Genomic DNA, 25,136 nt, shown 5'->3' on the forward strand with positions numbered 1-25,136 from the left:
ACCAAGTACATCAGTGAAGATGTCTTGTGATGATAATTTGTTATTCCACCCAGGCCATCTGATGATCTGATTCTGAGTCTGATTCATTGGCATGAATAGTATCAAATTAATTGTACTCAAGGTGTTCATGGTTTAAACTATCTAAAATAGATTTCTAATTCTTAGATACTAAGTTATCAAAGCCTTCTGATCATTCTACTTAACAGGGAAACTCTTGTGCTTGTGCAACTATGTTTATAACAATTGGACCTGGGCAACTGTAATTGCCTAATTCCCAGCATTGTATTTACACACACTAAAGCAAGTTTATGAATCAAATATCTTCTTTCAGATCTCTGAATATTTTAAGGAAATGCCCAGTATTGAATCACAGACAACAGGATTTGAAATGACATCTTAAATCTCAAGCACGTCCAGTCCTACTTTTTCATCAATTCTTATCTTTGCCATAAATCACACCCTCCTCTGCTGTAAATATTCATTACACAGCTGCAGCTCCTCCTTTAAGCTTGCTAGCACAGCTGGAGCTGGAGCATGCAGACCAGATGGCCAGTCACACCCCTACTTCCTATTGTCTGCAAAACACAAGAACTATGGCAAATAATCTCTGCTTCTGGGCCCATATCTTGTGTGTTTTAACTAATACCACCATTCTTCCCTCAGTTAAAAACTGGCCTGTATCACACATTCAACACCATCATACTTCCTTAAGGGCTTTTTCTACTATTTTATTAGCATCCTCAACTAATTTTTCTTCTTTTATTTTTTCATTAGAAAAGTTTACATTTAAAACACAGGCTTTTTCACCTGTTCTAGCCATATTGTGCAACGGAATTCTATTGTGCATTAAATCCAATATTTGTCTACTTCAGCAAGAGAGCAAAAAAGAAAACAGCTTTTTTTTTTTTTGCTCCACACTTGACACATAATTTCCACAATAACATAAACATAGTAAAATGATATATATATATTAAGAGCAAATTCATGAGGAGTTAGAGAAAGCACCAGACTTACGGTAGAAAACAGGTTTGGCAGTTCCTCTACAGCAGTTTGTAGAAGCGTGCCCATGAGCTTGAGTAAGTGTCAAGACTCCTCAAGGAGAATAGTGGCAACAGCAGCTTGTAAAAGAAATGGATGAAAAAGCTTGCTATACTGGAAAGATAACAAATGGGATCATTTTTCTGGTGGCGCAGGGAAGCTGCGTCTTGGTATATTAATGCCTCAGTAATGTTATACTGAAAGGGCTGGCTAAATACATACTCAGTTTTTATTAAGGCTTTAACATTTGAAATAGACAATACTTACCATTAGTTCCAATGATATAGAAACAATATTTAAAATTACTAATGATTTTTCTGTCTGTTTGGGTGTTGAGGTTTTTGTGCAGGTTTGTTTGGGTTTTTTTTAATTACTATCATTTGTAAACCCAAAAACAGTCTGCTCACCTTGGGAAGTATAACATCAAAATCTCTAGTTTTATTCATCAACTTTTTAAGTGAGCCATTTTGTTGGCAAATTTTTTATTAAACAGGTGCACTCCTCCAAGCCAGTACAGCTGAGGCCTCTCTACAAATATGTTTAACTCCATGTGTGCAAGTTTTATTGCTAATAATCTAATCACATTTTATGAGTCCAGCCTTTCTGCTGTACCTGTTGTTCCATTTTCACAAGTATAAACCCAGTCCCCTAGTCATTTTAAAGTATCAATCATTTTCAAGTGCAACTGTTGTTAACCCCTGTGCTCACCAGTTCTTTCTTTTTGAACTGTTCCATTTGAAGGGAAGCCAAACATTTCTCTATGGGTAGCTTTTGAAAAGGGGGAAAATATTCCATCACATTTGAATGGCCCTTAATCTCTAACAATTAGGGGGAAAAAACAGAGTCTAAAGAAGCTGAATTTTAAACTGTTTGGAACATAGAAAAACAAAGGATGTTTTCAACCAAAATACTCACAATCTTTCTCATTCTTTGAAATTACCCTTTCATAAACCAGTAATGCCTACAAACTCTGTGCAGCAAACAGCAGATAGTGCTTCTCTTCAGAACATTTGAAAGAGTAAACCCACTTCTAATTCCAAAGAGAATCTTCTCAGCAACATCTCTCTCCTGTGAAATTCCTGCAGCTTTCTAGACTTGCTCAAGTTAGCAACACCTGCCAGTTAAAGACCAGAGGGAGGATGTGCCAGTGGGGAGAGATGCTGGCAGACAATCCTGCCAGTGCAAGGCAGCTCCCTCTGTCACCTCTGCTGCTCACCGTGGAACAGAGAAGAAGAGATGTAGTCTCTCATTTAGGGCAAATCCAGGGTGGTAACACGTAGTTAGCCCAGTTCTTGTAAAGACTCCTCCTCCAACACAACCAAGTCAGGATGAAACACTGATGTGATTTGTTTGATTTTTGGTTTCTCATTTTCACCGTTAGGTTTTAACATCTCAGACAGCTTCATTCTCTCAGTGGTCATGAGGCCTTGCCCTATTGAATCAATTACAGTATTCCAGTTTCAAAGTAAAAGGCATAAATCATGATGACTGCATTAAGGAAGGTAGTCTAATTACAGAATCACAGAATAGTTGAGGTTACACCTAAATAGTGGAATGAGTTACACTTAACTTGTAGATTCAAGCAGCCCTGCTCAAGGGGGAGCAGCTAGAGCAGGTTGTTCAGGGCCATGTCTCCAAGACTGGAGACTCCACAACTACTCTCAACAATCTATTCCAGCATTCAGTCACCCTCAAGGTGTTTTCTCATGTTTAGATGGAATTTAACATGTTTCAGTTTATGCCTATTTCCTCTTGTCCTGTCATGAGCACCACTGAGGAGAGTCTGGTCATGCTCTGCTTGAAAAAAAAGAAAAAAATATATTCCTGATCCTTTTGAAGTGTAATTGTTTAGTAGTACCTGGAAATCCAATCTACCTCCAAAATTATATAAACATAGGTATGAAGTGATGTGGTAAGCCTTCAGTCATGATTACAGGGAATATCTTCATGCTCATCATCCTGAGCACGTTTAGTAGTGTCTATAGTATATAAACAATTCATAAAGGGTAGTATGAAAGACAGTGTGAGCCCTGAGACGAACCTTCTCATGGCCAGGATAGAGGCACTCCTTAGTGCAAGAACTGCAAGAAATCTTATTCAATAGGTACATAATTCTTTCCTGTAGCAAATTGCTGCTCAATGGGGAGGCTAGAGGAATTGGAAGAGTAGTACAAATTATTTTCTGTTGTAGTTATGTTTTGGCTATAACAGATGTCAGCAGCTTGGAAAATGCTCTAATACTTCCTACTTTCCACTGGGACTGGGGTCCCCCTCATCACCATTCCCAAGGGTGCTGTGGTCGCTTCCCCCATTAAGACCAGCAGCTATGGTTGGGGAGCTGTTGCATCATGTTTCCCTCATTCTATCCTTGCTGTCAGCCCTGCGTCTTCCCTTTCCTTACTGACTGAGAAGCACAAAATTCAGAAACACAGAAAATCTGTCCCTTTGAACTTGTTCCCTGTATGCGGTGAGATGTGATTTTTAAGCCATAGCTTTATTTTACCATTATATGATATAAAGAGAAGGTATGTGTAGAGAAGACAGGAGAATATTTACATGCAATTTCCATTCCTCAGTTTCATTGTTACTCCAAAACAGTCTTTGGATTTATTCCACTGTACTTTAAGATATCCAGAATCATTCTCCTCCTTTTGTAACATTTGGTGAGTCATTTATGAACTTTCTGATATATAGTGTCCCAAATGCTCATAAGCTTTTGAAGACCCTTCATAAGTGATAAATTGTCTTATAGCTGCTTCCAGAATGTGACAGACTCAATTTCCTTGATTTCTCTTGCTTTGGTGTCTGTGGATGTCTTTAGGAAGCTCATTAAACTACAGCTATATCTAAATCTATAGTAAAGAGACTATACTCAAACAACTACTTGAGACATCTGTTGAAAACAAATATTGGTTTAACGAATAATATTTTTAACAATTATTTTATAGTATGTCTTTTCAAATACCTTTTGCTATAGTTAACATATGTATATGCAGATAAATACGTATTTAAATGATTGACAACTGCAGCTACATTCTCATGTGTAAGTGGTCTGCCACAAAAATTTTCATTTAATGATGAGGAATAGACAATTCTAAGAGCTAAAAGTCTATCCTAATCACAACACATTATGAAAGAAGAAGGAAAAAAAAGCCTAGTGTAGAAGTATGAGAAGATGACAATAGTTACCTCTATATACACAATATATGGATTATTTTCACATCCTCTCATGCACACAAGAAAAACCTTCTATAGTGCCTAAAGCTTTAAACATATTTAAGTTGTGAATTCTGACAGCCTTCCTGCACACAGGGATAGCTGTTGTGTCCAGCAGTGGCTGAAAGCAGAGGGAGCCCTGTCTACATCAAATGGTCACCTGTTGGAAATACTGTGTACTAATACTAAATGTACTCCAGCGCAAACTTGGTAACTGCAGTCAGAGCCAAGAGGGCAGTCAGTGCAGCTCTAGAGACCATTCATGAAATGCTTTCTGGTGCTGAGGCAGTTAGGCCTTGTGCTTTTTGAAGCTTCTCACTGCACAGAAAAATACTCTGTTGTGATTATTATAGAAACTTACGTAGTTAGTAGTCCTGTATCAAGTGTAGTGTGACTTTCTGTACAGATTATTAGAAAGATGCAAAAACCCACTGGAAATTATGTTTGTGAGATAATCCTAGTCTTGCTCAATGTGGGTTGAAATTACAAAATCTTCTGAAACTGGTGCCTCTAGAAGCAATTGACAGATGGGTAACCTTAAATAAAGTGGGCAACAGTGGGAGCCACTTTGTCAGTTCTTGAAGAGCTAACAGATATCATCAAGAAAATTAAATCGTACAATACAAGAAATATGTCTCTGAATGCATTGCTTCAAAATAGGAAAATATTTTTGCTCAGTGCCTCATCTGTTTCATGTCAAACTTCATTGACTTTGTAAAATGTATTCAGCCTTGTGAATTGTTCCATGATGAAATTTGTATACAATATTTCTTCTGTTATACTGATAAAATTCCAGCGAGTGGGACCTTCTGTTCTGCAGAATTAAACTATAACATTATGGTGATTCTTAATGTAGTATCTCTAAAGATACAACTCCTTTTAATCTTCACAGAATACATACATCATGCCCATAGGAGTAATTCATAAAAATAAATCACAATGACACATTCCATGATATCTTGTAAGGCCCTGCAGGGTGGCAGTGGCTGCAGCCACTTTTATTTAGCATGTGTCTATTCCCCCAAAAGCTTTGTGTCCTACTTTTAATTTGGCTTTACATCATGCTAAACAGTCTCTCAAATGTAGAAAAAAACCTTGAAACAAATTGTCTGATATTTCATTGCTAACCTTTCTAAAGGCTGAGTAGGTCAGAGACATCAGTCCATCCTCTGTGATGAAGTTCTGTATACCTATAGAAGTTTTCCATGTGCAGTTTCTCTGCTGGTGTGAGGTCTTATTAGAAATGTTAAACCAACTAATATGAGGAGTCACAGGACCACAAGATCATAGGGCAATTCACATTGGAAGGGATCTCAGAAGGTCAATGAATCAAATGGTATGTCGGGATGACCAGCTATCCAGATACAGCAGAGCTAAATCAGACCAAAAAAGGTGGCACTGAGCCAGTCACTAGACCAGTATCATGAGCACTGTGAGATAAATGTAACAGCTCTGGTATTACCTCGTGTCGTTGCAGTTGTAGTTCCTTATATACCAAAGTATCGCTGGTTATCATTCCCTGGTAGTCTGAAAAGCAATGCCACAGGAAACGGGTCTTGTCTCAAGAAATCTCTTTAGGCTTCTTAAAACTGTTTTCTTATCAATCAAAATTAAGTCTCTCCCATGGGTGCCTCTTTTTAACAAATAGAAGCTGTCTGGTATTATGTATTCTGTAGTGGGGAGGTGAAAAATATGCTCTGAAAATGTGAAATGCAAATAAGTAATAACTCATAGTAAAGAGCTAAGTTTTATTTTATTTATAAGCTACAAATGACCAAATAGCTGTAAAATTTACTATGAAAAAAATTTCCTGCTTGTTTGGAGTTGCTGAAGGAACAGCCTTGTCTCACAGACTAAGGAGTAAAACATTTCTATTTTTAGATATATATACCTCATGCTATTTTCAGTTTAATGACCATAAATGCAATATAAACTTATATAGCTGCAGCATGAACACAAAAATACCTAACAAACACCACCTCTTCCCAGCAAGCAGGTCTCACTCAAATGATATTCTAATAGTTTCTCTTTTGTTATTCAATTTAAGGAGAGTTTAAAGGCTATATTGACATCGAGTTGCAAAATGTTTTACAGGGTTTTTATAATATCAGGCAGAAGGTGGAAACATAGAAACTGTTTCCTATTGAAATGAATACATATTTTAAAATGCGATGAGTGAAATTGGGTGAGTGGAATTTCACATAGAAAACTAAAGTTAAATTCATGATCTTTGCATTTAAAAAATTAGAAAATAATTGCTTTCACAGGTAATAGAAACTTAAGGTATTCTTTAGGTATTGTACAGGTGTTAGGAAATGCAGGTCATGTGTATAAATTCTAATAATACATCTACAGGCAGCAATTTTTGAATATATTTCTCATAAAGTTTGAAAATATATTTAAATAAGTTGTAGGACAGAATGTCTTCAAGTATTTGTGTATCAAATAGCAATAATGAGGGGGGTTTAGATTAACATTATTAGCTTTTTAAAATGAAGGTAGTATATCCCTAGTGGTAAACTGTATAAATTATCTAAGTTTTTTCTTGATATACATCTACCCTATAATCCAAAATTAAAGTACAGTCTTTTAGGTATGTAGAATGTTTCCCAGTTCTAGTTTTAAATGTCAAATTACTTAAAGTCTTTTTTATTATGTGTTTCATTTGAAGATCTTATAGTTTCTTTCTTCTTGGCAAGCCTTTAAGGGAGGTTATTGTCTACTCCTATTTTACATGTGAGGCAACTGAGATAAAGAAAATGAAACTGACCTACACGACGTTACTTGATTATTGGCTGAGTTGAAAGCCCAGAAAGAAAATCATAGGTCCCCTGAAGAGAAACCTAAAACTTTGAGATAGTTCTGGAGGGCAAGATTCTGCTGCAAGTCTTCTACTTGTGCTGCTAAAATGTTTTCTTTACCATTAAAAATAAGAACAAAGATGGTAATATTTAAAACTATGAACTGGAAGGCAGTATTCAAAATCGTCTACACAACAGTAGACTTTTAGAAACTTTAAACTGAGTCTGACATTGAAAAAAAGTTGCAAACTGTACAATAATTCTTGCCTCCCAGAAATAAAAGTATGTTCTTAACTTCAGCTTGGGCTCAGCAAACCCTCAATTTTCAGTTATGAGCCAGGACCCTGATGGCAATGCAGCTGCTCAGGTCTCTAATAACCATCACTTCAATCACCATCAGCAATGAATGTAAACTTTGGAATTGCCTTGAGCTATATGATTAATTTAAAATTTTTGTGCAGTTTGAAAAAGAGGGGATTAATACAAAACAATGTTAGAAGAAAAATCTCTTGACTTTGAAATAACCATTTTTCTTAAAGAACATAATGAAAAATTTCTGCATGTAATGTGAATTATTTTGACAGGCTGTGGCATTTCTGCTGGAAGTAGTTCTGAAGGGACACTGGATGGGCTATACTTTGGTCCTCCTTTGAAGCCAGTAGCTTCATATCCATCGACTTTAATCAGAACAGTATTATGGCAAGTACCTTTTATAACTGCTTTATTCTGGTTTTAGATTATAGAAGATAAGTTTCCGCAGTTTCTGCACTACCAGTTTATCTGTTTGTCTTTCCAATCACTTTTAAATATATTTTCCAATTTTAATTCAATTTAATGGAGGGTACTTGTCTCCCAGATAGTAAATTTCTACCACTTTCATGAACATAAGAATCTGGGTAGAAGACCCTGAGCCCTACTAAGTCAAATGCAGAGAGACACTGACCTTTAACCGTTCACCTTGGTCTGCCCAACAACCGAGAGGCAACAGCTTGCATATAGCAGCAAACTAACCATGATACCCTGGGCTAATCACAGCCTGTTCCATATTATAAAACCTCAACTTTACAACTAAAGATAAGGTGATACAGGGAATGTAAAGTGACTGACCAAAAGTTCATATTTTCACTTGGCCCTTACAGCTTTCAATGGCAATATATTTATCCTGTATTTAATGAAGAACAACCGCAAGTCTTCCCCATCAATACTAGGATCTCCTTTACTGACTTTCAAAGAGTCGCCCTCTTGGAGTATATTTACCCCGTTGACAGTATTAAAAAGTTTCACTAGTTGATGACTGGTTTGTCATGATTTCTGCAAATATGGCTGCTGAGTAGTTAAAATAATTCAATATGAACCAAAGAAATAAATGAAGGATGAGCTCTCAATAGCCACTAAAAACAATAATCAAATGCAACTTCTTGCTTGAGAAATTATTAATTTTCTTATTGGCAGAATGGGGAATATGTCAGGTACAGGATTACTCCGCTCATGCCTGGTTCTTACATACTTCCCTGAGTGTCCTGCACTGGCTAATGATTGATCTTTCTCATTAATCTGGAAATGATGCAATACCAGGAACGGGCACAGAGCCAAACCCATTTCTGCTCTCCAGAATCCCACTGAATAGTCACTACATTGAGAACATATGAGAGACTAAACTGAAAAGAATAAACACTATACTGGGCTGTTATTTTGGAAATAGGCTACTGGCATAGGTGGACCTTTGGTCTGAACAGCATGGCTTTCTGATGTTCCCTGTTCTTATAAGCTGTTGAAACTTTAAGGTTGTATTTCATTCAGAAGCCTGTTTGCCACAAGCCAGCTCCCCAGAACCTGCAGCTATGGTGGAATTATGGCCCTGGAGGTCATAACTACTACTATATAAGCACAGAGCAACTGAAAGCATAAATATGCTGTTTAGAATGTAAACTGCTCTTCAGAAAAGAAAGTTAAAACTTACATCTCAAAAATTCACTTTCTTTGAAGTGTCCTTTAGCTCTAGACTTGAGACCTGTATAAAACTACTCTCTACATGGTATAACATTCACATTTTCCTATGTTAGCTTCTAGTTTGAGAGCAGACTCAAAATTTCTGATGGAGATAATTTTGAATGGGATGCTATACTGTTCTGTAGCATCTGGAAACTATGTAGTTGCAATAAGTATCTGAATGTGACTGTCAAAATCATGTGAATGCATAAGACAGCTGCATATGATAAAAGAGAGGTTCAGATGAGATAATACAAACTAGTTCATCAAAAGGACAGGTACCATTCTTGAAGTCATCTGGCCTTGTATATTTGCATGTCTGTCATGGAAACATTTTATGATCAAAATAGCAATATGCTGTGTACAGTAATCCTATCACATTATTGTTTCTGACACGGGTTTTGGTTGTTTGGGGTTTTTTTTCCTCTGAAAAAGAATAATCAAGATAATCAAATAACTTCAGTAATTGAGACAACTCCCCCGGATTTTCCTATGTTAAGAGCCACGTAAAGGCAAATTATAGGGGACAAGATATATTTTATGAAGCTTAATCTTAAATGATTCATGTAAAAAGAACGTTAAATGTAGTCAATCAATAGTGTTATGGGCAGAGCACCTACAATACTGTTTCTTATTTCTAACAGAAATATTTATGTTAATTTCAATGAAATTATAAATATGTATGTATCGTGTATGACAAGGAGACTGTCTACAATGGCATTCCCAAATGAAAATTAATCTGATGTATACTGCAGATATTGTTGGAAAAAATAATATTGATAATATATGAGGAAGGAAATGCTTTAGTATTAACCATTGTCTTCATACAAGAGTCCACCTATGATGTAGCTGCAATGGTACTCAAAATTGAATTTAAACTCTGAGCTTTGTTTTTCTTCCAAAAGGCTTAAACAACTCCATATTATCATTCTACTGATTTAAGAAATTAAGCTTCTTTCAGAGTAGTTTGAAGTGTAGTTCTATATGTGCTTGGTGTAAAGATTTCCTACTATTCTTCAAAGTTGTGATTTTCCTCTGTAAATTTGGTCCTCTCTGTCATCCATTAGTTCCCCAAAGTGCATCATCTGATGGTCCATTAGCTGTGTGACAGACAGAAACTGTTCCCGTCAGTGCCAAGCAGGGAATTAGTGCTGGGTAGGAATCCCATGCATGAGGGACCCATCTGGATCTGGGACTGGCTGATGCATGGCTGTAGTCAGACTTCAGTTAAACTCTTTCAAGCAATTTTAGAATGTAAAACATTATCTGTGTGTTATATGGCTCTTGATTACTTTGAAGCAATTATTTCCTGGCTCTTGTGAAACTTGGGAGATGAGGAAACATTCAAAAAGTTCTGTGTAAAACAGATGGCTGATTCCACTTCCGGTGGCAGACAGAATACCAGAATTTTTTCTGCCAGAAGGGAACTGCTTAAAGTTACCTTGCCCCGGCTTTGCATCGCTGGGTTCTTTGGTCACTAACAAGGATTGACCTTAACTACTCCTTTCTTCAGTAGATGCCCTGAGTCTCCTTTTTTTCTCTCCTTTAATCCTTGCTTCCATTACATGCATGAATGTGATCTAATTTTCCTTGGCTGAAATTAGCAAGTAAATTTGTGATTTATTAAGAAATCTCATCCATCCCCATGAACACAGTGTGGTTGTCTGCAAGTGATTTCCTTAGGAAACCAGGCTAAAAGTGGTGATACTCATGTTTTATCCTTTCTGCAAATTAGCTCTATTCTGACTACCTAGCCAGCATGAGAATTTAAGTGAGAACTTATTGGTGGAAGATGCTTTGTCCCAATGGCTTGCACCAGTAATAATCATCCTAGGGATACTTCAAAACTGCTCACGTTGAACTGTGTGATGTGATCATCATAAAAAAATGTGTAGTGACAGGCATATAGTTCACATAAGAAACTTAAAACATTGTATTAGTTCCTCACTGAAAATAAGTCCCTTTTATAACCTCAGTTACATGATTCTTTGTTGTAATCTCTATCTTCTGAGCTTATAAATGGGTTTTCTTAAAATGAAGTAGTTCAGAGTGCTGCAGCTGCACAGCCCCTGGACTGTTTTTGCCAGCAGTCTGTCCCTCAGGTAGCGGGGCCGTGCTGCCTCCCACACCCCGCACCGGCCGCTCGGTGGGACTGGCTGGCTGCGACACCACGCCGTGGAGCCGGTGCTCACCTCCTAGGAGCAGTCGGCATGGCCATGCTGAGACCTCCTGAACAGAAAGGTTGAGATACTTGAAAAAAACCCCACTTTCTCCAGGGATATCAATCTGCTTTCAATTTAATGAATGCTTTAATTAAACATCTAAACACGTTTCTATTAAGCTTTAGATGACACTGATTTTTTAAGCCACCTTTAAAGACAATATAATTTAGATTAATTTTATTAAGCTTGTGTAAATCTCTCATGACTACTTGCTTCCCTGTAAGTAGCAAAGTACTGCAAAAGGAAGAAAACCTTATGTTGCTTTTAGCATAAACTTGTTGATTGTTTTTAGGTAATTTAAGAAATATTGGCTTAAACAAAATGACTACCCAAGCCAGCTTAACGTCATTTATTTATTTAAACTGCTTACTTCTTCACTGGTGGTATTCAGGTTCATTTCTTGAGCTAGGGGAAGATGAGAAGTGTTCCAGGCGCACATGGCCACGAGCTGCGCCGCGCTCGTACGGAGCCCTCGTCCCGCAGGGAGCGGGGAGTGCAGGGCTTGGAGCACCAGCAGGGAATACGGGAAATCAGACCTTTCCCCCCCCAGACGAGCCGTTTCCAGTGCTGCTGCCCCGCCAGCCCCGCAGCAGTAGCCAAAGCGGCTGGCGCAGGGCGGCGGGGACGGGACGGGGCAGAACGCGGCGCTGCTCCTAACGCGGCTCCCGCAAGGGCCCGCGGCCGGCGCAGCGTTCCACAGTCGCACCCGGCCTGCCCCCGGCCTGGGCGGGACGGGATGGGGCTGGGCTCCCCGGGATTTCGTAACCGGCCCCGGGGAGGGCTCAGCCGACCCGCTCCGCCCCGGGACCTGCGACGAGGAGCGGCCCTCGACCCTCCCCCGCTGCCGCCGCTCCCCTCCCCCGGCCGGCGGAAGGACAAATAGTCCTTGCCGCATTTTTCGGCCCCGCACAACTTTGGGCCGCTCTCGGCCGGCGGGTGGAGAGGCGGCTCCGCGGAGGGGCGTCGGGGCACTCACGGCCGCTCCGGTCTCCCGCGGCGGGCGTCCCGGGGCAGCGGGGCTCGGGGCGGCGCTGGGGGCGAGCTGCGCTCGGCGCGCCCTGGGGGCTCCGCCGCGGGGTTCGCGCAGCCCGAGGGGCCGCTGGCGGGGCAGCTCCCGCCGGCCTCGGTGCCGCCGCCCGCCCCCGGGTTCTGTGATCGTGGTCACGGCTGGCGGGTGGCCCCTCTATGCCCGGCCCGGTTCTGCTGGGGGGAGCGGGACCAGGAGGAGCCACCTCTGGTGGGGCCCTCCCGCCGCGATTTCTCCTTTCAGTCGCCTTTTTTTTTTTAACCTGCTCTCCCCAGACAACTTTTTTGTAGGAATTCCTCTTGAGAAGAGGTCCCTTACAGCGAGCTAAAGCTTTTACTCACTCCCTGCTCAACCACAAGCACTTGGCAAGCATTTTGTCAACGGCAGAAAACAAGTGAAGTGTAGCTGTCAGTGCCCCACAGAAACAGGTTTTGACTTAACAATAGTCACTCTGCATATGTTTTCTCTGGTCACCTCCTAAGCAGTACTGTTTGGTGACAGGTTTCACCATTGTAGCCTCCTGCAAATGCTCTAAATCTTTCCAATTGTTACATAATATATATGTTATATAATTTTAATTACCGCGAGGTAAATATAGCAGGCAGCAAATTCGGTTATCTGTAAGATGGGCTATACTGATAACAGCAAGCACTGTGCAATCATGAGGCTTGGGCATAGGAACACAGCTCTATGCTCTTTTGTAGGATACTTTTCTAGTCTGTTTTGTAAGGGAAGGCTGTACGAAGAACAGAATGCCTCCCCAAGAGCTTCATCCAAAAGCTTCATGCATTACAACAAAAATATTTTAATTTTTTGTTGGCTCAAGGCAGGTTCCAGGTGAAGGAACACATCAGTGAGAAAATGGAATTGCTTTGTCCATCCTAGTGCAGGAAACAATGTTGTTTTCTCCTTATTACTGACTCCAAATGAGCATTGCTCTCTGTACAGGGAAGTTTACTAGAAGCAGTAGAAAGGATTCAGTGGTTTAGGTGAGGGTGGGAATTTGTTGTAAGAAACCAAACAAGAACAACAACAAACTGGAGCAGGAAAGAAGGTTTGCTGACTTTTCTCCAGGGCTATGGATTTGCTGAGCAATAGCATTTATCATGAATAAATTGTTGGCTGTGGATGCAAGCTGAACACATACATGTTGATTTAAAGGAGCCATTCCAGTGAAAACTCCATCCTTGGTCAAGTGCTCTGTCGGGGATCACCCTAGGAGTTTGCACAGTTTGGGTGGTGATGGTGAATTAATTCAGCATCTGTAAATTTAACAATAAATAAGCCAAAAGGAGACATGCAAGCTTAATGATTCTATTCACACAGGCATGATACATTAAATAGTAATACAGAATACATTTTCTCACATCCCTGAATGCACAACAGCTGTCTGCTGTATCAAATATTTTTCCTTTAAGGAGTGGGTGGAAAGCAATTCATGAAGGCTGTGAAAACCATGTATGAGCGTGATTATTTTCAGGGAGTTGTGCTCGAGTGATTTGGTTTTATATTCCTCTTAATTTTTTTATGTTCTGTATGTAATTCTTCATTTTCATGGTCATTTTGAAGCATGTGGAAGAATGCTGCCATCACCATCTGGCAAGTAGCAATTCCCTGATTGCTCTGGTTGGTCGCTGACCATATTGATGTTGGTAGCTCAGCTGTCAGGGCAGTTACCATAAAGATTTATAGTTGTATTGTGTGTTCTTTTAGCATCTGGAGTTCACTGATGACTTTGTATGCAGAGGTTTACCTGCCTATTACTTGCACTACTCCATGAAAGACTGAAGACTTCTCTAAGGGAAGGTTATTTATCTACAACACTGATATTTATCTTGGTAGAAAATTCATTGATGAAAATATTTTTGGGAAAGCAGCTACAGGAATTCAGTTCTGATTGCCAGAGTCCTGGCTTGTGAAATCACCAGCAAAATTATTAGTGCTTGTGATTGATCCTGTATTTTCCTTCTACCCATCTGAATCGTTGCTCACTACATAGTGAAGAGCTTTTATTTTTAATAAAGTGAATGAAAAGAGGGTGTAACAGTCACAGAAGGGGGGAGCATTTTAGCCTGCTACATAATGTGCAGGAAAGGTACAGTTATGTCACAGAAGGGTTGGAAGTTTTTGATTTTTGTGTGATTTATATACTATGCTTGCTACATTTGCACACATGCAAGGAAAGAACCATATCTAGGAGTTGCAGCAGGAATGAGACCGAAAGTATTTTCTTTGTTGCAAATGGGAACCTGTTTGAACCAAGTTTCAGACACTGATTTCTTCAGATCTTTTAAAATGTTTATACTATATAATGCTTTGGGTTTGGATTTTTTTTCTTTTGAATGTTGTCAACATCGATTTTTGTTTCATTTTCTGTGTGGGGGAATGACAGGATAAGAATACGAAATGCATTTTTAAAAAACTTTCATCTTTACAGTGAACAGGAATAATTTATAGGGCGTGACAGAACTGAAAGGATTCTAAGTAACACCTTGAGCATGGGGTTGGATAGGTGAAAGACAATATTGCATAGACATAGAATATCATGCCTTAATGTTTTGAGTGTACATGGTAGTTCTGACCAGTGTTACATGATAAGGGGTTAAAAATGGAATATGTTAAAGGTTCTGAATCTCACGAATGTGGAAGAATATGTTCTATACCCAGGAAACATTAGGTTAATTATCTTTTGAATTTTACTGTAATGAAGGATGTGACAGTTACTAATCTTCCAGAACAGTTTTAGTCAAGCTACCTGCAGGAGTATATTCTGAAATTTCTGACTTGGCCAACTCACTACAATTTTGTGTCCCCAAGCAATCTTCTGTAGGTCAGACTCGTGGTGTATTTTGGGTCAAAGCATACCTTCCCTGAGGCCTTGTGTACTTGCTAAATTGTCTGGCATAATTTCTGGAAAGTTCATTTATGTTTTGATAATTTTTCTCTGAGTTTCTTGAAGTTTTTCTGAGAGGACCGCCAAGGTATGGAGATGTAACGCAGAAGAATGGCTGCTACAATGTGACTTTCAGCAATGAGTATGTTTACTCAGGATCTCCACGAGAAAGTGACGTCATTCTGGAGCAAATAAAACATAGTATGGTATTTTGTGTAACTTTAAACCCTGTGCCATGTGGATATATCATCTTCCACTCAAAGTTTCTAGCTGCAAATAAAAGCCTATAAATGTGAACCTTAAAATCTGATGTTAGAGGGCAAATACAAAGTATTTGTATTAACAAAGAATCTATAATTATCTATGTCTTAACAAAAATAAGTTATAATTTTAATCGAATTACATGTCACTACAAATAATTGTTAGCATTATTGCTTCCACTTTCTTTATATTTAGCTAGTTTTCTAATCAATGCTTATCAGCGTTGCAGCTGTACTAACTGGTACTGAGTGCCACTACTGGTTAAAAAGTAGCACTTCCAGAGAAACAATATCTTCTCAGTAGGTATATAGGGGTTCTTGTAACAAAAATATGTTAGAGAATGTTGCTCATGAAAAGTATAATGATCTCCTTCAATGGGTACTTTCCTCTAAAGTGAAGTATTATTTATACATCAAAGAGAAAAAGTACATACTTATTTGCCTCAGGGGCACAGAATGGAAGTCATTGTGTTGGTATTTTAATACAAATTGCTTCCTGCATTTCTAAGTGGCAAATATATGAATATTCATAGAATCACGAGGACAAATGATCATCCAGCACAAGGCATGTAAGGGAGAAAAATGGAGGAGAATCTCCAGAATCTCCAGTTTGTCTTTGCCTGGGGATGGTAAGTTTGTTACCACATTCCCCTTCCTTCGGAAGATGTCACAGTCAGGGCCTGGGATGGGGACAGTTGATTTGGAAGGGAAGGGTGTGTGGCTGGAGAGCCCTCAGTACAGCCTGCTGCTTTCCAGAGCTGGGGGACTGCCAAGCAGCAGCCTGTGAGGGATGCGGGCTCCTCCACACAGCGTGCCCTTCCTCACTGCTCTTACCGGCTCCCCCGAGCCTTTCAGGTTCTCTGGGATTTCAAGTATCCTTTTCCATTGTCCTTGTGTTTTGTAAATACCCTTGCTTCAAAAGAAAAATATGCCAGTAGCTGCATAGATTATAGCTTTATAAATCTCACTTTCGGAGAGAATGGTAGGTGGCCCTCGGTAGCTGGGGTCAGAAAAGAGCAGACCCAGCCCCAGGTGGTGGCAAGTAGGTGCCACCTGGGGGCTCTGCAGGCTCGATAGACGGGTGTGCGACGGAGCACCGGCATCGCACCGGCACCGCTCCGCTCGGTGTCGGGGAGAGGCGTGCGCTTGCCTTAGGCCGGTACGCTGGTGTGTGAGGTGGCTTTACAAACACGAAATAAACTTCCCAACAGGACAGGCTGGCAGTGCGGTTTTGTGAGGAGACAGAACACAAAAGAGTGATTTGTCTGTAGCAGTGGCAGGACCCAAATGAGGGTGCAGATTCTTCGCACGCTGCTTCCCATTCCTTCACGGAAGCCCTTGGGCTGGTTCACCTTTAGCATCACCTGTTTCAGAGAGCTGCAGAGTTTATCTGAATGTGTGTTCTTGTAGTAACAGCCATGTTCTTGTGCTTTAACACGTTACGGTTTTAATGGTTTTAAGAGGAAGCTGTTAATGAATGCTTAAAGATTTATGTAATTTAAACGCCATTTTATTTTGAGCAGTAAGATTGTGTATTGATATATTAAAAGTATTCAGGCGTATTTTAGCGTATGTGAATTCAGGGTGAGTGCGATAATGTATCTTGGGGCACGTGCGTTGCTGGCAGTGCTGCATGTCGAGGTTTGCTGTCGGTTTGGCTGAGCTGGGGAGCGGTGGGGAGGGGTCTGTTCCCGTGGGGTGCGTGTTTCCCTGAGCGGCCCGAGGGGACCCGCTTCTCCCCAGCTGCTGGGGCGTCCCGGCGCTGCGTCCGGGGGCGAGGCGGGTGCCGGGGCGGCTCCCGGGGATCCCCGCCCGCCCCGGCCGGGAGCGGCGCGGCGCGACAAGGGTTAAGGCGGCGGTGCTCGGCGCGGAGGGATACGGAGCCGGAGCCGTGAACGTGGTGCTGAGGCTCTGTAAGCAAAAAAATGTCCGCCTGAGGGAACCCACAAGTTCCTTCCAGCGGGGGGGGAGCGCTCGGCTCGTCGCCTCCCACCCAGCCCGCGGCCCGCCCGCCGCCGCCGGCCCGGCCCTGGTCACCGGAGCGTACGGGGGCAGCGGGTAAGTGCGGGCGGCCGCGAGAAGTTGGGAGAGAGCGGCGGGGGGAGGGAAGCGGTGGCCGGGCGCTCGCAGGGGCAGAGGCGGCGGCGAGGGGACGGGGCCGCGGGCACGCGGGCGGGAGTGAGGCTGTCCGGGGTGGCGGCGGGGAGGCCGCGGGGGAGGCGGAGGCTCCGCTGGGGAACCCGAGGGGCGGCAGCCGGGGCCGGCCGCACGGGTGGCGGGGCGGGCGTGCGGCGTGCGGGGGTCTCCGGGCCGCGGATCGCGGGCAGGAGCGAGTCCCCACGGGCGGCGCTCGGCGGCTGCCCACGGTCATAAAGGACCGGGCGGCTCTGAAACTTGCCGGGGCGCGGGGCCGCCCGGTCCCCCGCGGCGCCCGCCAGCACAAGGGAAGGCGCGGGCCCCTCCCGTCCCCGCCGCCGCACGGGCACTCCAGCCCCCCCCGCCCGCCCGCTGGTGGCGCGCGCGCCCGGTCCCGCGTGTGCGCGTGCGGCGCGCGGGGGCGGCTCCCGGCCCGCCGCGGTCCCGAGCGCGGAGCGGCGGCCGCGGCCCCCGGTGGGTGGGTCGGGAGAGAGGGGGAGGGGGAGCCGGCAGCGGCGGTGGGCGATAATGCTGGGGCAGAGATGGCTCTGCTGAGGCTCGTCCGGCCCCGCTCGTCAGCCCCATTGTTGCGGGGACAGTGAGTCACTTAATCTCTCGCTAATTCTCCGGACCTCGCCGGGCCGTGGCTGTTTATTTGCTTTCGCTTGCCTGAGGGGGACTTAATTCCTCTCGGCGGCCTTTCTGCGGCGTGATCGTGCCTTGCTCGAGCTTGGGGGAGAGGTGGAATGAGGGAGAAGAGGGAGCCTGAGGAAACTTGAAGAGAGTTGGTTAGTTCGGGGAAGCTGCTGCTGCCGACTCCCTCAGCCCGCCCGGCCAAGCGGGGCTCCCCTGGGAGTCTCTTCCCCGCCCCAGGGGTGCAGGTACCAGAGGCTCCTCTTCGCCGGGGACCGGGTTCGCGCCGTGAAGTGCTGCCTGTGCCTCTCTCCCTGTGCCCTAGAAAGGTGATCGGAGGAGAGGAGGAAGATGAATTCCCAGCAGCAGAGGATGGCCGCTATAGGAACTGACAAGGAATTGAGCGACTTGCTGGACTTCAGTGCGGTAGGATATTCTCCGAGGTCTTCTCATGACTTCTCCGTGCTCATGCGAACTAAGGAGCAGGGGCAGCAGCGTGCAGGGCTTGGCTGGGTCTGCCTCAGCCAAGTTGGACACCTGAACTTTGATGTAATGTCTAGACTTCCAGATTTAATACTGTAATACCAGCTGGGTCAATTGGTTTAACTGGTTAAAATCAGGCTGACCCAGTGATGGCATAATCTAATAATTAACGGTGGTTAATCTGGCGTGTGGCACTGGCACTTTGGCTCTTCGGTTTTTATTTTTTTTTTCTTATTTAAACAAAAGAAAAATTATTGCCCACAAATAACAGAAGTTATTAATTGATGCTCTTGGCTTAGAAAATTATAGATATTTTCTGTGTGATACTTTTAACATACCAAAAAGACTCTTGATTTATAAATATAATGGAAAACTACTGCCTCTTAAATGCTGTCTTTATGCAGTGACTTTATATTTGCAGATCAGCAAGAAATATAATTTGAGTAAAACAATTTAAGACTTGTAACTATTTGAAATTGTCATAGTAGTAATAGGTGTCCTTTTAATTTTAAGTTGTTTGTGTAGAAATGAGGTTTTAGTCCTATTAATAAATTGCAAGGAGTGCTTCAGCTTATTGGTTTTGTGTGTCTAAACATGCATCTTGCATTCTGTTTGTTTTCAGGCAGAAAATAGAAAAAAAATTGTTTCCTATTAACCTTTTTTCTGTTTGTATTAATAATTCAACACAGACTTTCAAAGCCAACTAAAACATGTCTTTTTTGTCTTGTTTTGCAGATGTTTTCCCCACCTGTTAATAGTGGAAAAACCAGACCAACTACGCTAGGAAGCAGCCAGTTCAGTGGATCAGGTAGGATGCATCTGAGATACATAATGTTCATCTAACTGGGTCTTGGTGTTTCAGCATAGTCTTCATGTTCTTAAAGTATTGTAATCTTTCATTTGTACGTATTCTCATAAGATATTCAGATCAGTTAAAGATGTGCTGTTTTGATCTTTATAGAACATTTTGCTAACTTTAACCGTGGTTTTCCTCTATATGTCTTAGACTATTAGTCACAGTACAGTGAAGTGTTGAGCATCTCTAGCCGTACTGACATGGAAGTTGTATATTTGTTATATTAAAAATGAATGACTGTGTTGTTTTTGTTTGAGAAAATCAAACCTACCTGTTCAACTGAAGAATTTCCTAGCCCCTGTATGAAAGGAGAAAGCTTCTGTAAAATGCCAAATAGTTAAATACTCCTGACTCAAGGACATGTTATTTTTAAATGCAATACTTAAGGAAAATGTGAGTTTAATACAATTTTCTAGTACTGTGTAGCTCTCAAAGACTCGACAAGTAGAATTTTCTCATGTTGCAACTTTGTGTGCATCTGGAACATAAGTAACTGTATTTACGTGTTCCATGTGTTTTGTGGCTTCATGTATTATCATGGGCTCCATCTAATAGCTGTGTCAGAGACCTTTAAGCTAAGACTGTAATAGGAAATAAGTGCAATTTTAAAACAGATGCTTTGTATCATTCCCTGAAGGGAATACTTATTACTTATTAGAAAAGAGAAACCAAAGTAAGTTTCTGATAAAGTAACTTTTTGTGTAGATTCATCTTGTTTGAATACAGTGAAGTGATATTTTTGCTCTTGTGGATACAACAAAGTGATGTTTCTGTTTCAGTTAATGAAAATAAATGTTTAGAATGCCAGTAGAGAAGTGAAGTAGTGGCTTGAAGTTTTGCAGTAACATCCCCCATTTGCCTCTTAGGTTGTCAGAACTGTTACTTTGAGAGTCCAAATGACACCGCATTTTACTGACACTTGAGAATTTTTGTTTTTAAAAGCATCCTAAAACTTCTCAATTGAGTAATTTTTCAAGCTTTCTAGAGACTGTCTCTCACATTTAATTTAATGAAAATATGTAGCAAATGTAATTGTTGCGTACTTGAAGAAGTCTGTTAGGTTTTCTCTTAAAATATATGACTGGCTTTCTCTTCCTTTTTGAAAGAACGTCAAGTTTAAATTAATGGCAATAGTAACACAGCAAATCTGTTTTACAATGTGGTTAATATTTAAATTTTTTAAAATGCGAATGTTTAAGAGAGTTGTTTCTCTGAAGCTTGTTTTAAAAGACATTCAGGCACCTAAAACCTAATTGTGGGGAGCACAACCTGAGCATCTCATCCCACTTTGTCTTTGCTTTTCCTGAATGAGTAAAATAATTTTCTGTTGAATAATAAAACTTTCATTTTTACTTTAGGTCTTAGAGCACTGCTAAATTCTGTGGCATGCCATATTTGTTGGTAATGCTTCCCTTTCTTTCCTTGGATGTCTTAGTAAAAGAGAGAATGCCAGAATAGTTATTTCTTTAAGAGAAACAGTGTGACTCCTTGAATTTCTTTACCAATATGGTGTATCCTCCCATAAATACCAATCCTGAGTAATACACCACAACTTCCAAACAAGCTACAACCTCAGCTGAGTTCCCCTTGGCATGATAGTAGTATATATTTGTGGATTTTTATTAAAAACATTTCTAGTTGTAGAGATTTACTGGTTAGTGGGATTATATGCCCTAATTCTGGTAATGTTATGACCTAAGCCTTGACCTAGGGGGATTACTCTGCAGGAGTGAGAGGTGAGAAACTTCTTCATTAGTTGTGTTCTGAGACAGTATTAAGTATTGTAGAAAAACTGTGTCAAGATCAGTGATGAAATACAGCATTTAATTTCTAAGTACTTTGATTTAATTGTGCTCTTGCTATAATTTTAAGTGTTTTGTAACTTTTAGGACAAACAATACTTGAAAGCTTTTTTTTTTAACTGACTAGAGGTCACTTTTTAAAGAGAAACATGAAAAGATGAGGTATTTTGTCCTTTGAGCTGTCTAGGACTCAAAATCACACTATGTGGAGATTCCTAAAAAGTACTACTTTTTTTCTTCGGATGTTGCTGCCTCTTACAGAGACTTTCAGTGGTTTTATTGGCAATTAGAGAAGTGAAGCTTGCTTTATATCTTTCCCATTAAGCTGAGTTTTATTTTTGTGATATTTTTACAAGCATTCTAAAGGAAAGTGCTTTCTTTTTCTTAGTTGGAGTAAGACTGTGTTCATTGGTTTTTTTTATTATGGAGCCTCTTCTTTCTCATTTAAACTTAAAGTAAGCATCTGAAAACACCTCCCCTCCCCCTCCAACCTGTCAGTGATTTGAGATTCAGCCTAATGGCCCCCATTAAATAGGTGAAGATCAATTGTATGTCTGCATGGCTCTTAAGACTGTATGTTTCTGGGAAATCTTATTTAGAAGGAAGGAATGCTCATGATGCTTTTTCCTTACCACCCCCTGGTTCCTAGTTTAAAAGGACAGATTAGTTACTGTTAAAGGATGGTTAAGTATTGTTTGTTTTTCAGGTGTGGCTTTGTGAAGTGTTGGAAATACTGGGGTGTATGTTACTAATTCTGATGCAACAAGCTTGATTTGCTGTAGTTCTGCAATATTTCTGTTTATTATATTTTAAAAATATATGTGTAGTTGGGTTGCATGAATAAAGCAGCTAATACAACTGATCTATATCTTGTAAGAAATTGTTATAATGGATTAACAGAAGAACGTTGTGTTTTGATTAAAAGATAGCTGGGGCAGGCTTGCTTTCTACAGGTCAATCGTTATGAATGAAAGCTGCAGATAAAATAAGTGAGCTAATCTGATATATCATAGTATATTATGACAGTAAGTTGTGCAAGCTGCTGATAAACTCAAATAACTTGGTCAGACTACTTTTGAAAATAAACATATTGGAAAAGTAACCTGATATGTAAGCCAGTGAGTTAACCCACAAAATATTCCTTGTCATACCCGTTGTAATTAATTATTGTTTAAAACAGAACTTGTAATTATTTTCTCCTCCAAAACCAACTTATGAAGATAAAGCCATTTCTGTCTTAGAAACTGTAGTAGATGGTGGCAAAGGTCAGAGATTTGTTCTATTTGGCTTTTTAATCAGGCTTTTTTTCAGATTTTATTTAAAATCAAAAATTTCTGTTGCTATTATGGCTAACAGTAGTGTTCGTGATTTACAGTGACATTTTGCCTTGTTTTGCTTTTGTCTAAGCTACCACACATATGCCAATACAAACTTGGATGGTTACTGATTTTACCCAACACCCTTTATTTATTACAGTAATTCCATTAATAACCAATATCACAATATGCAGGTGCCTCCCATTAGCAATGGTAATGCAGTTTTCCTATGGTTTTTTGTAGATTTGATCTCAATCTCAATCTTTTCCTTAACTGATTTTTTTTTTAATCTCAGGTTTGGTACCCTAAAATAAATCCCTTTTTTTTTTTTTTTTTTTGTCTTTTGCAAAGAAGAGTAAATCCAAGGCAATATTTTTCTTTGGCCTACCATTTTCAATTTACTAGCTTCTTCAACGTACTAATAGCCTTATTTATTATTTTTACATGTGGCTGTGCACGTGCATCTATGCGGTATCAGTCAGAGATGAAGTAAGAAAATGTGGTTGTAGCAGAAAAGAGGGATAAAAGTTTAAAGTAAGAGGTACAGTTTAAGAGCTAAGTTGTCAAAATATGACACCTCTCTTGCCTACAGGATTTTTCTGAAGTTCATGAAAAATAAATATACACCTTTGAGTGTGAACAGCTTTGGCCACAAATCTTGTGTACCCAGACATTCCTCATGCATGCAAAAACTTCTGAATGTGTCTGTTTAGATATCTGTATTGCTTTGGTCCCCTTTGATACAAGTTCAAGAGACTGGCTGCCCTTTCCACTTCTCTCTACTAAGGTACTGAGTTTGTAAGGGGTGCATTGGATTGAGATAGGCCACTAATTAGTGGCTTGATGCAAAGACCATTTAAGTTGATAGCCTGCCATTAACCTGAGTGTCCCTAAATTAGGGCCATGTGTCTTGAGAATGGACACAATGGCAATTCTTGAGCAGGTCTATTAACGCAGTGTTTTCAAAATTAACAAAACCTGACTTTGTCAGTCCTGTAAACTCTTACTTCCTTTTTAATTTTCCGTCAGCAATTCCTTGTAAAACAAACAAAAAAACCCCCCAAATTAAAAGAAGTTGGGAGAGTTACCTGGATGAGCAATGGTTTAGATATTCTGTTCATTGATCTATGCAAGTGCTGAAGAGAAAAGGCGCTCTTATTGTGTATTAAATGCTAGAAATCTGGAGTGGTCTGTTAAACATTAGGTCATGCAGCAGTGTAGCTTTGTCATTATTTTTAATTTTTTGGTGTCTAGTTTGTCCTCTAGCTTCATTAAAGGTGAACCAGCAGACCTTGTAACCTGGTATTTCATCTTTGGTCTGAGGGATGCTGAATTCTGCCCTCTTCTGAAGAGCTTTGGGAGAGCTGAAGAAGCCTTGAAAGCAGAAGAAGCCTTGAAAGCAGAAGGGTATCCGTGGCTTCTTTACCTTCTATTTTTTTGTAGGGGAGACGCATGGATTACTCTTCAAATTGGCCCAATGCAAGTGAGATCAAGATTTCACTCTGGTTCTCTCACCTGTTGCATTTAGAAACCTGAAGGGTGAGGCAGAGCCAGTAAATACATGGCTCTGCAGCTTGCCTGTTGGCAGCTTCTGTCTCACTGTTGCTGTCTCCTTTCCTCCTTCCATTCCTGGCCTTTGGAAAGATAAATTACTAGGCACTCCATGAAAAGTCTTGAAAAGTGTAGCATATATTCCTGTGTAATACAGCTTCCATACTCCTGTTTAAGACAGAGAAGGGGAAAAAATGTTGGAAAGTAGAGAGAACTGACAACCCAGCTTTAAAGCAGTGTTTTGCAAGGTGTTGTGGTCATATGGATATTGGGGTCTTGGGGACTGAGGAAAAAGGGAGAGTTACTGAAACAGCTCAGTATTCTGAATCTAGTTTGGTGAGCAGAGAAATAGGTGTTAGTCCATCGTTCATTGCTGTTGACTTTGATTTTGAAAGATGACGGTATGAAGCTCACGACAATTGGTCAGAAATTCTTTGCTGTTTTCCAAATAGGTGATTTGAGAATTTTTAGTAGTGCTGGCCTGTCTTCTGTTTAGAGGTAGATTTGACACTGTTAATAAGGGAAACTGACTTTCGCTGTGTTGGTGTGTAGAAAGCATTCTTTCAAAAAGTTAATCCTGTGTTTTCATCAACTTTTTCCTTGGGTGAGAGCAGCAGTGTGGTCACTGTGTTACAGGCACAGCATCCAACCTCCAATGCCCATATAAATGTTACTACTTCGGGATGCAAGGAAGATCTTTGCTATGTTATTTCTGGATGGCTTCAGAAGATCTGGGATTGCAGTAGTGCCTTGTCCTTTCCTGATGTGGAACTACCTTGGATGGGGTACCTTCCACCATCAGCCTCCCCCAGCCAGTAACTGTGTTCTGCCAAATGTTTCTGATCTACTGTAGGTGATGAAGAGTATTCAGATGCTTTGGAGAGTGGTCTTAATGGCATGTAGGAAGGAATAT

General features: G+C 40.9%; 1 protein-coding gene across 5 annotated transcripts in view; it reads left to right on the top strand.

The window, feature by feature from the left end:
* The first annotated feature begins 17,357 nt into the window (after positions 1–17,357).
* TCF12 (transcription factor 12) overlaps positions 17,358–25,136 on the top strand; it is a 160,873-nt gene continuing 153,094 nt past the window's right edge. For 3 of the 5 annotated variants that reach the window (XM_048317212.1, XM_048317213.1, XM_048317215.1), the window contains exons 1-3: positions 17,359–17,504; positions 18,541–18,641; positions 19,434–19,506. In XM_048317212.1, coding sequence (XP_048173169.1) covers positions 18,567–18,641; positions 19,434–19,506 — 148 coding nt within the window. In that variant the 5' untranslated portion in view covers positions 17,359–17,504; positions 18,541–18,566. Of the gene's footprint in view, positions 17,505–18,540; positions 18,642–19,433; positions 19,507–25,136 lie in introns of all 5 variants that reach the window. The other 2 variants (XM_048317214.1, XM_048317216.1) reach the window with 1 other exon arrangement.

Source organism: Corvus hawaiiensis, chromosome 13 (assembly GCF_020740725.1).
Source record: "Corvus hawaiiensis isolate bCorHaw1 chromosome 13, bCorHaw1.pri.cur, whole genome shotgun sequence".
In the NCBI taxonomy this organism is placed as follows: Eukaryota; Metazoa; Chordata; class Aves; order Passeriformes; family Corvidae; genus Corvus; species Corvus hawaiiensis.